The 15,197-nt window shown below is 48.1% G+C and overlaps 1 protein-coding gene across 6 annotated transcripts in view; it reads right to left on the bottom strand.

The window, feature by feature from the left end:
* The window catches only part of LOC139419156 (glutamate receptor 2-like), a 66,384-nt gene that overhangs the window by 30,214 nt on the left and 20,973 nt on the right, over window positions 1–15,197 (bottom strand). For all 6 annotated transcript variants that reach the window (XR_011635386.1, XM_071169136.1, XM_071169134.1 and 3 more), the window contains 8 exons: window positions 13,861–14,057; window positions 10,125–10,178; window positions 7,059–7,217; window positions 5,946–6,113; window positions 5,688–5,792; window positions 2,428–2,535; window positions 1,034–1,240; window positions 410–777 (listed from right to left, as the gene is read on the bottom strand). Coding sequence is in view for 5 of the 6 variants with exons in the window: in XM_071169136.1 (XP_071025237.1) it covers window positions 410–777; window positions 1,034–1,240; window positions 2,428–2,535; window positions 5,688–5,792; window positions 5,946–6,113; window positions 7,059–7,217; window positions 10,125–10,178; window positions 13,861–14,057 (1,366 nt within the window). In the remaining variant the exon portion in view is untranslated. The remainder of the gene's footprint in view (window positions 1–409; window positions 778–1,033; window positions 1,241–2,427; window positions 2,536–5,687; window positions 5,793–5,945; window positions 6,114–7,058; window positions 7,218–10,124; window positions 10,179–13,860; window positions 14,058–15,197) is intronic.

Below are 15,197 nucleotides of genomic sequence, written 5' to 3'. Positions count from 1 at the left end.
GGAAAGTTGTTTAGGAGAGATAGTAGCTAGAATCAGTTAGCATTAGAGCTAGAGGCTAGAATCAGTGAGCACTAGAGCTAATGGGTGGAATCAGTTAGCATTAGGGGTAGCAGCTAGAATCGGTTAGCATTACGGCTAGCAGCTAGAATCAGTTAGGTTTAGGGCTAATGGCTATAATTAGTTAGCATTATAACTAGTAGCTAGATTCAGTGAGGATTAGAGCTAGCAGCTAGAATCAGTTCGCATTAGAGCTAGAAGCCAGCGGTCGGGGTTAAAGCTAGCGGCTAGAGGTCAGAGGTCAGGGTTAGCGTAAGCAGCAGGAAGTGAGGTCAGCATATAAACACCAGCTCCAGGAGGAAGGGGGGCTGCCAGCACAGCGAGCCACGTTACCTAGCAACAGTACACCAACCTTGGGGAGATATCACAGCCTTGCTGCATAAAGGCTCCTAGAGAGAACCACAGAGAGTTAAAGATCCCAAACTCATTAGAGGACTCGCTGGTGGGCAGCTGGCCATCCTCATACTCCTCCATGTGCCATTCATACGGGCTGAACCGGCTCACCAGGAACAGCACCACGCTCACACCGATGTAGGCAAACACTATACACATCCAGATCTCATAGGCCAGCGGGTCCAGGAAGGAGAAAACCCCTGGTTTAGACTTCTGGGGCTTCTTGATCATGATGGAGATGCCCAGAGACATGAATGGCTTGGAGAAGTCGATCACCTCTTCACGGACCAGGGTGATAGTGAGAGGGGCTACGGCTATGTCTGCTTTCTACAGGTGGGGGGGGGGGGGGGGAGGGGGGGAGGGGGAGGGGGAGGGGGAGAGGAGGAGGAGGAGGGGAGGAGGGGGAGAAGGAGGAGAGGGGAGGAGGAGGAGGAGAGGGGGAGAGGGGAGAGGGGAGGAGAGGGGATGAGGAGAGGGAAGGAGGGGGAGAGGGGAGGCAGAGAGTTACACTTAGTTCTTGTGTCCTCAGGTTCTAATTTCATAATAACAACAGAGATCAAAGGTCAGAGGTCAGGGTTCTTACCCCGTACACCAGCTCTCCAACCATCCCGTTCCAGATCTTGGTTTCAGCGTCTCGAGCTCCGTACTTTCCATCTCCCACAATCCTTAGCTGGTAGCGTATCCCACAGTGCTTAGCGATCTCTGCTGCCAGGTCGACGCAGTAGCCTTCGTAACGGTCGTTGTCTAGGAACAACTCAGCATTCTTCTTTAGCATCACGTATGGGGCTTCCTGCAAAACACACACACACACACACACACACACACACACACACACACACACACACACACACACACACACACACACTTTTACCAGGATGTCTTTAAAGATGAGCATATTTTTTGTCATTTGAACAACCACCCACCACCCACCACCCACCACCCTTCACCACCCACCACCCTTCACCACCCACCACCCTTCACCACCCTCCACCCACCACCCTTCACCACCCTTCACCACCCACCACCCTTCACCACCCTTCACCACCCACCACCCTTCACCACCCACCACCCTTCACCACCCACCACCCTTCACCACCCACCACCCTTCACCACCCACCACCCACCACCCTTCACCACCCACCACCCTTCACCACCCACCACCCACCACCCACCACCCACCACTCACCACCCTCCACCCACCACCCTTCACCACCCACCACCCTTCACCACCCACCACCCTTCACCACCCACCACCCATCACCACCCACCACCCTTCACCTACCACCCACCACCCTTCACCACCCACCACCCTTCACCACCCACCACCCCCACCACCCACCACCCTTCACCACCCACCACCCACCACCCTTCACCACCCACCACCCACCACCCTTCACCACCCACCACCCACCACCTACCACACTTCACCATCCACCACCCACCACCCTTCACTACCCACCACCCACCACCCTCCACCACCCACCACCCTTCACCACCCACCACCCACCACCCACCACCCTCCACCACCCACCACCCTTCACTACCCACCACCCACCACCCTCCACCACCCACCACCCTTCACCACCCACCACCTACCACCCTTCACCACCCACCACCCTTTACCACCCTCACCACCCACCACCCATCACCACCCACCACCACCCTCACCACCCACCACCCTTCACCACCTACCACCCTTCACCACCCACCAGCCACCACCCTTCACCACCCACCACCCTTCACCCACCACCCACCACCCTTCACCACCTACCACCCATTTACCACCCACCAGCCACCACCCTTCACCCACCACCCACCATCATTCACCACCCTTCACCACCCTTCACCACCCATCACCACCCACCACCACCCACCACCCACCATCCTTCACCACCCACCACCCATCACCACCCACCAACCTTCACCCTTCACCACCCACCATCCTTCACCACCCACCACCCTTCACCACGTTGTTACCAGGATAGTTGTGACGATAACAGTCTTGTTCTCCATCCCATTAGTGTCGTTGGGGAAGATGTCTAGTTTAGTCACCACCATCTTGTCCACTTCATTCCAGTAGCCAATCTGAAAACACACATATTATGACTAAAAAAAGCTTAGTTTGCTGATAAAGAGCTTGCTTGCTAAGACATATGTACAATCAAATAAATATATGTTATTTCAAAACAGTAATCATAATGCTCTATAACTATAATATAGCTAACGTTAGCTAGCTAATGGGAAGCTGATCTCCGCTGGATGCTTTCACGTTTATCTCTTCTAGGTTTGTTGACCTCTAGAAGGCTTTAGATACCGACTCGGGTTGACTTCCAGGAGGCTTTAGATACCGACTCGGGTTGACTTCCAAGAGGCTTTAGATACGGACTCGGGTTGACTTCCAGGACGCTTTAGATACGGACTCGGGTTGACCTCCAGGAGGCTTTAGATACCGACTCGGGTTGACTTCCAAGAGGCTTTAGATACCGACTCGGGTTGACTTCCAGGAGGCTTTAGATACCGACTCTTGTTGACTTCCAGGAGGCTTTAGATACCGACTCGGGTTGACATCCAGAAGGCTTTAGATACCGACTCGGGTTGACTTCCAAGAGGCTTTAGATACCGACTCTTGTTGACTTCCAGGAGGCTTTAGATACCGACTCGGGTTGACCTCTAGGAGGCTTTAGATACCGACTCGGGTTGACCTCTAGGAGGCTTTAGATACCGACTCGGGTTGACATCCAGAAGGCTTTAGATACCGACTCGGGTTGACTTCCAAGAGGCTTTAGATACCGACTCTTGTTGACTTCCAGGAGGCTTTAGATACCGACTCGGGTTGACATCCAGGAGGCTTTAGATACCGACTCGGGTTGACATCCAGAAGGCTTTAGATACCGACTCGGGTTGACTTCCAAGAGGCTTTAGATACCGACTCTTGTTGACTTCCAGGAGGCTTTAGATACCGACTCGGGTTGACATCCAGGAGGCTTTAGATACCGACTCGGGTTGACTTCCAAGAGGCTTTAGATACCGACTCTTGTTGACTTCCAGGAGGCTTTAGATAGCGACTCGGGTTGACCTCTAGGAGGCTTTAGATACCGACTCGGGTTGACCTCCAGGAGACTTTAGATACCGACTCGGGTTGACCTCCAGGAGGCTTTAGATAGCGACTCGGGTTGACCTCCAGGAGGCTTTAGATACCGACTCGGGTTGACTTCCAAGAGGCTTTAGATACCGACTCGGGTTGACTTCCAGGAGGCTTTAGATACCGACTCTTGTTGACTTCCAGGAGGCTTTAGATACCGACTCGGGTTGACATCCAGAAGGCTTTAGATACCGACTCGGGTTGACTTCCAAGAGGCTTTAGATACCGACTCTTGTTGACTTCCAGGAGGCTTTAGATACCGACTCGGGTTGACCTCTAGGAGGCTTTAGATACCGACTCGAGTTGACCTCTAGGAGGCTTTAGATACCGACTCGGGTTGACATCCAGAAGGCTTTAGATACCGACTCGGGTTGACTTCCAAGAGGCTTTAGATACCGACTCTTGTTGACTTCCAGGAGGCTTTAGATACCGACTCGGGTTGACATCCAGGAGGCTTTAGATACCGACTCGGGTTGACATCCAAGAGGCTTTAGATACCGACTCTTGTTGACTTCCAGGAGGCTTTAGATACCGACTCGGGTTGACATCCAGGAGGCTTTAGATACCGACTCGGGTTGACTTCCAAGAGGCTTTAGATACCGACTCTTGTTGACTTCCAGGAGGCTTTAGATAGCGACTCGGGTTGACCTCTAGGAGGCTTTAGATACCGACTCGGGTTGACCTCCAGGAGACTTTAGATACCGACTCGGGTGACCTGAGGCTAGATAGCGACTCGGGTTGAAGAGGCTTTAGATACTCGACTTCCAAGAGGCTCTTGTTGACTTCCAGGAGGCTTTAGATAGCGACTCGGGTTGACCTCCAGGAGGCTTTAGATACCGACTCGGGTTGACCTCCAGGAGGCTTTAGATACCGACTCGGGTTGACCTCCAGGAGGCTTTAGATAGCGACTCGGGTTAACCTCCAGGAGGCTTTAGATACCGACTCTTGTTGACTTCCAGGAGGCTTTAGATACGGACTCGGGTTGACCTCCAGGAGGCTTTAGATACCGACTCGGGTTGACCTCCAGGAGGCTTTAGATACCGACTCGGGTTGACCTCCAGGAGGCTTTAGATAGCGACTCGGGTTGACCTCCAGGAGGCTTTAGATACAGCAGTTTTTTCTGGAATTCAGAGGTATGCTACAACAGGACTTTCTCTTGGTTTGAATTCATTTTTGCAATTTGTTCCAGTCATTGGCAGCAGAGAACTGTAAGGAAAGGCGGCCAAAGTAGGTTTTGGCTTTGGGGGATGACCAGTGAGATATACCTGCTGGAGTGCGTGCTACGGGTGGATGTTGTTATTGTGACCAGTGAGCTGAGATAAGGCGGAGCTTTACCTAGCAAAGACTTATAGTTGAGCATACAGGTCGCAGTGGTGGGTGGTATATGGGGCTTTGGTGACAAAACAGATGGCACTGTGATAGACTGCATCCAACTTGCTGAGTAGAGTGTTGGAGGCTATTTTATAAATTACATCGCAGAAGTCAAGGATCGGTAGGATAGTCAGTTTTACGAGGGAATTTTTGGCAGCATGAGTGAATGATGCTTTGTTGCGAAATAGGAAGCCAATTCTAGATTTAATTTTGGATTGGAGATGCTTAATGTGAATCTGGAAGGAGAGTTTACAGTCTAACCAGACACCTAGGTATTTGTAGTTGTCCACATATTCTAAGTCAGAACCGTCCAGAGTAGTGATGCTAGTCGGGCAGGCGGGTTCGGGCAACAATCGGTTGAATAGCATGCATTTAGTTTTACTAGCATTTAAAAGCAGTTGGAGGCCACGGAAGGAGAGTTGTATGGCATTGAAGCTTGTCTGGAGGTTAGTTAACACAGTGTCCAAAGAAGGGCCAGAAGTATACAGAATGGTGTCGTCTGCGTAGAGGTGGATCAGAGAATCACCAGCAGCAAGAGCGACATCATTGATGTATACAGAGAAGAGAGTCGGCCTGAGAATTGAACCCTGTGGCACCCCCATAGAGACTGCCAGAGGTCCGGACAATGCTGATTGACTGATTGTAAGGAAGTGAATAGGCTGGTGAATGTTAATTGGCTGATTGTAAGGAAGTAAGTGTGCTGGTAAATGCTGATTGGCTGTACCTTAACTGGTCCAGTGTTCTTCAGTTCCATCACGTTGACGGAGTAGTTGACTCTTTTACCATACTGGTCAAACTGGATATTACCTGTCAGCCCATCCACACGCACCTACACACACACACACACACACACACACACACACACACACACACACACACACACCACAAATAACCAGTATTTTACCCCATCCATATAAAACTACACAACACACAAGATCATTGAAGACCCTAAAAACACGCTAAAATCTGTTTCTATGGTAACCTGTTTGAGAGCGCGTTCTATCTCCATCCCCTGAGACCAGGGCACTGCTGGATTGGCCAGACAGTCCCCGTTATTTCCACGACGACTGAAATCGATCCGCTGCTTGGTGAGTGTCCGGAACGCTTCAGTCATAACCTGGACCGCATCATAAGTCAGAGCTGATGTGTACTGGAGAGAGAGAGAGATAGAAGGATAGCGGGAGAGAGAAATGGAGAGATATTCAGAGATGGAGAGAGAGGAAGATAGAGGGAGAGAGAAATGAAGAGATATTCAGAGATGGAGAGAGAGAGAGAGAGAGAGAGAGAGAGAGAGAGAGAGATGGAGAGATGAAGAGATATTGAGAGATGTGGAGAGACAGAGAGAGATAGAGGGATAGAGGGAGAGAGAAAGAGATCGAGAGATGACGATATATTGAAAGATGTGGAGAGAGGGAGAGAGAGAGAGAGAGAGATAGAGGGAGAGAGAAATGGAGAGTTATTGAGAGATGTGCTGATATGCTGTTCTAATAACCCATTTCTGTGTTCATGCAAGTGACTGATTGAACGAATCCTCACTTCAGTATCTGCAATTTAGTTAGAGGTCGTAGCCTGATCCTTCTGTCAGCACCAGGGTTAGGGTAGGGGTCAAGGGTTAGGGTAGGGGTCATGGGTTAGGGTTAGATATTAGAGGTGGTACTCTGATCCTGCTGTCAGCTCCAGGGTTAGGGTCGGGGTCAAGGGTTAGGGTAGGGGTTAGGGTTAGATATTAGAGGTGGTACTCTGATCCTGCTGTCAGCACCAGGGTTAGGGTAGAGATTAGGGGTTAGAGGCTAGGGGTTAGGGGTACTACCCTGATCCTGCTGTCAGCACCAGGGTTAGGGTAGGGGTTAGGGTAGGGTAGGGTTAGAGGTTGGGGGTTAGAGGTTAGGGGTACTACCCTGATCCTGCTGTCAGCACCAGGGTTAGGGTAGGGGTTAGAGTAGGGTAGGGGTTAGGGGTACTACCCTGATCCTGCTGTCAGCACCAGGGTTAGGGTAGGGTAGGGGTTAGGGGTTAGGGGTACTACCCTGATCCTGCTGTCAGCACCAGGGTTAGGGTAGGGTAGGGGTTAGGGGTTAGAGGTTAGGGGTACTACCCTGATCCTGCTGTCAGCACCAGGGTACTCTTTCTCCTCCAGTGCTTCCCATCTCTGGTCGAACTTGGAGACGAGTGGCTCCTCAAAGTCAACAATCTGGAAACCCGACACATTGGCTCCCCCATACTGGATCTTAGACAGGTCACCATCAACGAAGCCCTGGACACACACACACACACACACACACACACACACACACACACACACACACACGCACACACACACACACACACACACACACACACACACACACACACACACACAGAGTTAATAACCTGGTATCCATACTGGATCTTAGACAGGTCACAATCAACGAAGCCCTGGACACACACACACACACACACACACACACACACACACACACACACACACACACACACACACACACACACACACACACACACACACACACATACACACACACACACACACACACACACACAGACACACACACACACACAGACACTGAGTTAGTACCAAGCTATATGTGATGTCATTACCAGTTATGTAGTAATATGAGAGGTACCAGGGATCATTCCAGGTTAGTACCAGGTATCATACTAGGTTAGTACCAGGGATCATACCAGGTTAGTACCAGGGATCATACCAGGTTAGTACCAGGGATCATACCAGGTTAGTACCAGGGATCATACCAGGTTAGTACCAGGGATCATACCAGGTTAGTACCAGGGATCATACCAGGTTAGTAACCTGGGATCATACCAGGTTGGTACCAGGGATCATACCAGGTTAGTACCAGGGATCACACCAGGTTAGTACCAGGGATCATACCAGGTTAGTACCAGGGATCATACCAGGTTGGTACCAGGGATCATACCAGGTTAGTACCAGGGATCACACCAGGTTAGTACCAGGGATCATACCAGGTTAGTACCAGGGATCATACCAGGTTGGTACCAGGGATCATACCAGGTTAGTAACAGGGATCATACCAGGTTAGTACCAGGGATCATACCAGGTGAGTACCAGGCTATATGTGATGTCATTACCAGTTATGTAGTAACATGAGAGGTACCAGGGATCATACCAGGTTAGTACCAGGGATCATACCAGGCTAGTACCAGGGATCATACCAGGTTAGTACCAGGTTATCAGGGATCATACCAGGTTACCAGGGATCATACCAGGTTAGTACCAGGGATCATACCAGGTTAGTACCAGGGATCATACCAGGTTAGTACCAGAGATCATACCAGGATTAAACCAGGTTAGTACCAGGGGTCATACCAGGTTAGTACCAGGGATCATACCAGGTTAGGTACCCACCAGGGATCATACCAGGATCAGGGAAACCAGGTTTAGGGATCATACCAGGTTAGTACCAGGGATCATACCAGGTTAGTACCAGGGATCATACCAGGTTAGTACCAGGGATCACACCAGGTTAGTACCAGGGATCATACCAGGTTAGTACCAGGGATCATACCAGGTTGGTACCAGGGATCATACCCAGGGATCACACCAGGTTAGTACCAGGGATCATACCAGGTGAGTACCAGGCTATATGTGATGTCATTACCAGTTATGTAGTAATATGAGAGGTACCAGGGATCATACCAGGTTAGTACCAGGGATCATACCAGGCTAGTACCAGGGATCATACCAGGTTAGTACCAGGTATCATACCAGGTTAGTACCAGGGACCATACCAGGTTAGTACCAGGGATCATACCAGGTTAGTACCAGGGATCATACCAGGTTAGTACCAGGGATCATACCAGGTTAGTACCAGGGATCATACCAGGTTAGTACCAGGGATCATACCAGGTTAGTACCTACCAGGGATCATACCAGGTTAGTACCTGGGATCATACCAGGTTGGTACCAGGGATCATACCAGGTTAGTACCAGGTATCATACCAGGTTAGTACCAGGGACCATACCAGGTTAGTACTAGGTATCATACCAGGTTAGTACCAGGGATCATACCAGGTTAGTACCAGGGATCATACCAGGTTAGTACCAGGGATCATACCAGGTTAGTACCAGAGATCATACCAGGTTAGTACCAGGGATCATACCAGGTTAGTACCAGGGATCATACCAGGTTAGTACCAGGGATCAAACCAGGTTATTACCAGGGTCATACCAGGTTAGTACCAGGGATCATACCAGGTTAGTACCAGGGATCAAACCAGGTTAGTACCAGGGATCATACCAGGTTAGTACCAGGGATCATACCAGGTTAGTACCATGTATCATACCAGGTTAGTACCAGGGATCATACCAGGTTGGTACCAGGGATCATACCAGGTTAGTACCAGGGATCACACCAGGTTAGTACCAGGGATCATACCAGGTTAGTACCAGGCTATATGTGATGTCATTACCAGTTATGTAGTAATATGAGAGGTACCAGGGATCATACCAGGTTAGTACCAGGGATCATACCAGGCTAGTACCAGGGATCGTTCCAGGTTAGTACCAGGTATCATACCAGGTTAGTACCAGGGATCATACCAGGTTAGTACCAGGGATCATACCAGGTTAGTACCAGGGATCATACCAGGTTAGTACTAGGTATCATACCAGGTTAGTACCAGGGATCATACCAGGTTAGTACCAGGGATCATACCAGGTTAGTACCAGAGATCATACCAGGTTAGTACCAGGGATCAAACCAGGTTAGTACCAGGGATCATACCAGGTTAGTACCAGGGATCATACCAGGTTAGGACCAGGCTATGTGTGATGTCAGTACAAGTTATATGAAATATGCGAGGTAGCAGGTATCATACCAGGTTAGTACCAGGGATCATACCAGGTTAGGACCAGGCTATGTGTGATGTCAGTACAAGTTATATGAAATATGAGAGGTAGCAGGTATCATACCAGGTTAGGACCAGGCTATGTGTGATGTCAGTACAAGTTATGTGAAATATGAGAGGTAGCAGGTATCATACCAGGTTAGGACCAGGCTATGTGTGATGTCAGTACAAGTTATGTGAAATATGAGAGGTAGCAGGTATCATACCAGGTTAGGACCAGGCTATGTGTGATGTCAGTACAAGTTATATGAAATATGAGAGGTAGCAGGTATCATACCAGGTTAGCGATGATGTAATGGTATCCTTTAACATGTCGGCCAATGGTGATGACCTGCAGGAACACAAAAAACAATATAATGTAAAACAATATTATATAAAACAATATTATATAAAACAATATCTTATAAAACAATTTATATAAAACAATATTATATAAAACAATACCATATTAGGAAAGGATAAACACAGACGTTTTGTACATTACCTATGAAATGGATTAAAGCACACATTTACCATTTCAGAAACGATTATTCAGGAATATCAATCAATATACTCTATCGTAAAACAATGTCACAAATACCCTTACCTTATACTGTACCTAATACAGTCAACAGACAATATTCAATAGAACTCAATGGATCCCAAGAGAACTAAATTGATCCCAATATAATTGAATGGATCCCAATAGAACCCAGTGGATCCCAATAGAACCCAATGGATCCCAATAGAACCCAATGGATCCCAATAGAACCCAATGGATCCCAATAGAACTCAATGGATCTCAATAGAACCCAATGGATCCCAATAGAACAATAGAACCCAATGGATCCCTATAGAACCCAATGGATCCCTATAGAACCCAATGGATCCCTATAGAACCCAATGGATCCCAATAGAACCCAATGGATCCCAATAGAACCCAATGGATCCCAATAGAACCCAATATAGGACATCAGTTCAAACAGGTGCAGTTAATACAGGAAATGAGTGGAGAACAGGAGTGCTTCTTAAAGAAAAACTAACAGGTCTGTGAGAGCTGGAATTCTTACTGGTTGGTAGGTGATCATATACTTATGTCATGCAATAAAATGCAAATTAATTACTTAAAAATCATACAATGTGATTTTCTGGATTTTTGTTTTAGATTCCGTCTCTCACAGTTGAAGTGTACCCATGATGAAAATTACAGACCCAAAGACATGCTTTGTAAGTAGGAAAACCTGCAAATCGGCAGTGTATCAAATACTTGTTCTCCCCACTAAACATATGATATGAGTAATGTAAGATATGCAAACATGATTAAAGTGGCATTGTTTAAATTCACCCTAAAAGTGGTTTGGATATCACAGCCTACAGTTAGTGAAAAACCCTGCATTCAACCCTCTGTAAATCAGTCAGTTCTTAACGTAAAGACTTGAAACTCAGGATTCTGCAAAAGCCCAATGAGGATATGCGTTTACTTTCAGCTTCCTGTGACAGCCATAGGGGCTGTTTTGAAGAGTTAAAAAGGGCACATCTTTCAAAGATTTTATGTGTGATTAGGCAACCCTCATGAACCGGTACATATTAGAAAATCAGATTTTTATCTGTTTTTTTTGCCTTTTTGGAAGACTTGCAAATTACATCTAGGTAATGTTATGTATCAATGTGTAGTCTGAATGTAATATATTTCCAGATTATAGTTGGGGGGCATATAAAGAGCCACATACGCGAAGAGCAGCTGTCTCTGACGTTTTTGGGGTAAGATATTGACATCCAGAAAAGTCTTAGCACAAGGCCCAAAATGAAGCCTGACCTAAATTTGAGGTGCTTTTGGGTGACAGTGGCACAATTCAACCACAGGAACGTTCCTGAGGTCCTCCCGATCTGTGCAAGTCTAACCTTGACCGTGTGGAATTAACCCTTGATTGGCCAGTGATTGGGCCTCAATGTAGGCAGCAGCCTTTCTGAGTTAGTGATGGCTGTTTAGCAGTCTGATGGCCTTGAGATAGAAGCTGTTTTTCAGTCCCTCAGTCCCAGATTTGATGCACCTATACTGACCTCACCTCCTGGATGGTGGTGGGGTGAACAGGAAGTGGCTAATCAACTGAAGAATAAAGAATAGATAGTGAAGGATACAGAATATACATATGAGATAAGTAATACAAGATATGTAAACATTATTAAAGTGGCCTTATTAAAGTGACAAGTGTTCCATTTATTAAAGTGTCCAATGATATCTTGTCTGTCGGTAGGCAGCCGACTCTCTGTGCTAGTGGTGACTGTTTAATAATCTGATGGCCTTGAGATAGAAACTGTTTTTCAATCTCTCTGTCCCAGCTTTGATGCACCTGTACTGACCTCGTCTTCTGGATGGAAGCAGGGTGAACAGGTAGTCAATCAATCAAATGTATTTATAAAGCCCTTCTTACATCAGCCGATGTCACAAAGTGCTGTACAGAAACCCAGGCTAAAACCCCAACAGCAAGCAATGCAGGTGTAGAAGCACGGAGGCTAGGAAAAACTCCCTAGAAAGGCCAGAACCTAGGAAGAAACCTAGAGAGGAACCAGGCTATGAGGGGTGGCCAGTCCTCTTCTGGCTGTGCCGGGTGCAGATGATAACAGAACATGGCCAAGATGTTCAAATGTTCATAAATAACCAGCATGGTCAAATAATAATAATCACAGTAGTTGTCGAGGGTGCAGCAAGTCATCACCTCAGGAGTAAATGTCAGTTGGCTTTTCATAGCCGATCATTCAGAGTATCTCTACCGCTCCTGCTGTCTCTAGAGAGTTGAAAACAGCAGGTCTGGGACAGGTAGCACGTCCGGTGAACAGGTCAGGGTTCCACAGCCGCAGGACTGCTTCTTACCACAGCGCGCTTCCAACCCGGAAGCCAGCCGCATCAACCGACAACGATGACACAGCCTATAGGGACACCGCCTATAGGGACACCGTCTCTCCCGAGCCCGTACGGAATTGGGGAGAAAAAGGGGTAAAAATTTAAAAAAGAAAACAAATAAAAAGAGAATGCTGTTCATTGACTAGGCAACAATACATCTGCCACGCTGACTCTCAGGGGTGTGTACTTAGTCCCCTCCTGTACTCCCTGTCCACCCACGACTGCCTGGACAAACATGACTCCAACACCCTCATTAAGTTTGCTGACGACACAACAGTGGTAGTGGTAGGCCTGATCACCGACAACGATGACACAGCCTATAGGGAGGAGATCAGAGATCTGGCAGTGTGGTGCCAGGACAACAACCTCAATGTGAGCAAGACAGCTGATCGTGGACTACAGGAAAAGGCAGGCCGAACAGGCCCCCATTAACATCAACGGGGCTGAAGTGGAGCGGGTTGAGAGTTTCAAGTTCCTTGGTGTCCACATCACCAACGAACTATCATGGTCCAAACACACCAAAACAGTCATGAAGAGGGCACAACAAAACCTTTTCTCTCCCAGGAGACTGAAAAGATTTGGCATGATCCAGATCCTCAAAAGGTTCTACAGCTGCACCATCGAGAGCACCCTGACCGGTTGCATCACCGCCTGGTATGGAAACTGCTCGGCATCTGACCGTAAGGCGCTACAGAGGGTAGTGCGTACAGCCCAGTACATCACTGGGGCCAAGCTTCCTGCAATCTAGGAGCTATATAATAGGCGGTGTCAGAGGAAAGCCCATAAAATTGTCAGAGACTCCAGTCAACAGTCCTAGACTGTTTTCTCTGCTACCGCACGGCAAGCGGTACCGGAGCGCCAAGTCTAGGACCAAAAGGCTCCTTAACAGTTTCTACCCACAAGCCATAAGCCTGCTGAACAATTAATCAAATGGCCACCAGACTATTACATTGACCCCCCCTGCCCTTGTTTTGTACACTGCTGCTACTCACTGTATATTATCTATGCATAGTCACTTCACCCCCCGACGCGAGAGGTGTAGTCAGCCTGTTAGACTTTTAACCTTGTCTTGTTCACAATCTAGACACAGACAGACAGACAGACAGACAGACAGACAGACAGACAGACCAACCTGGTCCATGATGTCTTTAACCTTGTCTTGTTCACAGTCCAGAATGACTCTCCTCTCCTTTCGTATCTCCAGGTCTTGGAACATGGAGCGATACGCCTCGTCCTTCCTCTCATCCTTCAGGTTGCCTACGTTGATGGCTGTTACAATCCACTTCCTCTCTGCTGCTGTATCCAGGATCACTTGCAGGGTGGACAGACCTACACATACACATATATAGACACACAGCAGGTTAGAAAGGTAACTGGGGCTAGGGTCATGGTAGGATGGAAAGGTAACTGGGGTTAGGGTCATGGTAGGTTAGAAAGGTAACTGGGGCTAGGGTCATGGTAGGATAGAAAGGTAACTGGGGTTAGGGTCATGGGAGGATAGAAAGGTAACTGGGGTCATGGTAGGTTAGAAAGGTAACTGGGGTTAGGGTCATGGTAGGTTAGAAAGGTAACTGGGGTTAGGGTCATGGTAAGATATAAAGGTAACTGAGGTTAGGGGCTAGGGTCATGGTAGGTTAGAAAGGTAACTGGGGTTAGGGTCATGGTAGGATATACAGGTAACTGGGGTTAGGGGCTAGGGTCATGGTAGGATATACAGGTAACTGGGGTTAGGGGTTAGGGTCATGGTAGGTTAGAAAGGTAACTGGGGTTAGGGTCATGGTAAGATATAAAGGTAACTGAGGTTAGGGGCTAGGGTCATGGTAGGTTAGAAAGGTAACTGGGGTTAGGGTCATGGTAGGATATACAGGTAACTGGGGTTAGGGGCTAGGGTCATGGTAGGATATACAGGTAACTGGGGTTAGGGGTTAGGGTCATGGTAGGTTAGAAAGGTAACTGGGGTTAGGGTCATGGTAGGATAGAAAGGTAACTGGGGTTAGGGTCATGGTAGGATAGAAAGGTAACTGGGGTTAGGGTCATGGTAGGATGGAAAGGTAACTGGGGTTAGGGTCATGGTAGGATAGAAAGGTAACTGGGGTTAGGGGCTTGGGTCATGGTAGGATAGAAAGGTAACTGGGGTTAGGGGCTAGGGTCATGGTAGGATAGAAAGGTAACTGGGGTTAGGGGCTAGGGTCATGGTAGGATAGAAAGGTAACTGGGGTTAGGGTCATGGTAGGATAGAAAGGTAACTGGGGTTAGGGTCATGGTAGGATAGAAAGGTAACTGGGGCTAGGGGCTAGAGTCATGGTAGGATAGAAAGGTAACTGGGGTTAGGGTTATGGTAGGATAGAAAAAGGTAACTGGGGTTAGGGTCATGGTAGGATAGAAAGGTAACTGGAGTTAGGGGTTAGGGTCATGGTAGGATAGAAAGGTAACTGGGGTTAGGGTCATGGTAGGATAGAAAGGTAACTG

The sequence above is a fragment of the Oncorhynchus clarkii genome, chromosome 10 (assembly GCF_045791955.1).
Source record: "Oncorhynchus clarkii lewisi isolate Uvic-CL-2024 chromosome 10, UVic_Ocla_1.0, whole genome shotgun sequence".
Taxonomy (NCBI): domain Eukaryota; kingdom Metazoa; phylum Chordata; class Actinopteri; order Salmoniformes; family Salmonidae; genus Oncorhynchus; species Oncorhynchus clarkii.
This window is presented reverse-complemented; position numbering and strand designations above follow the sequence as displayed.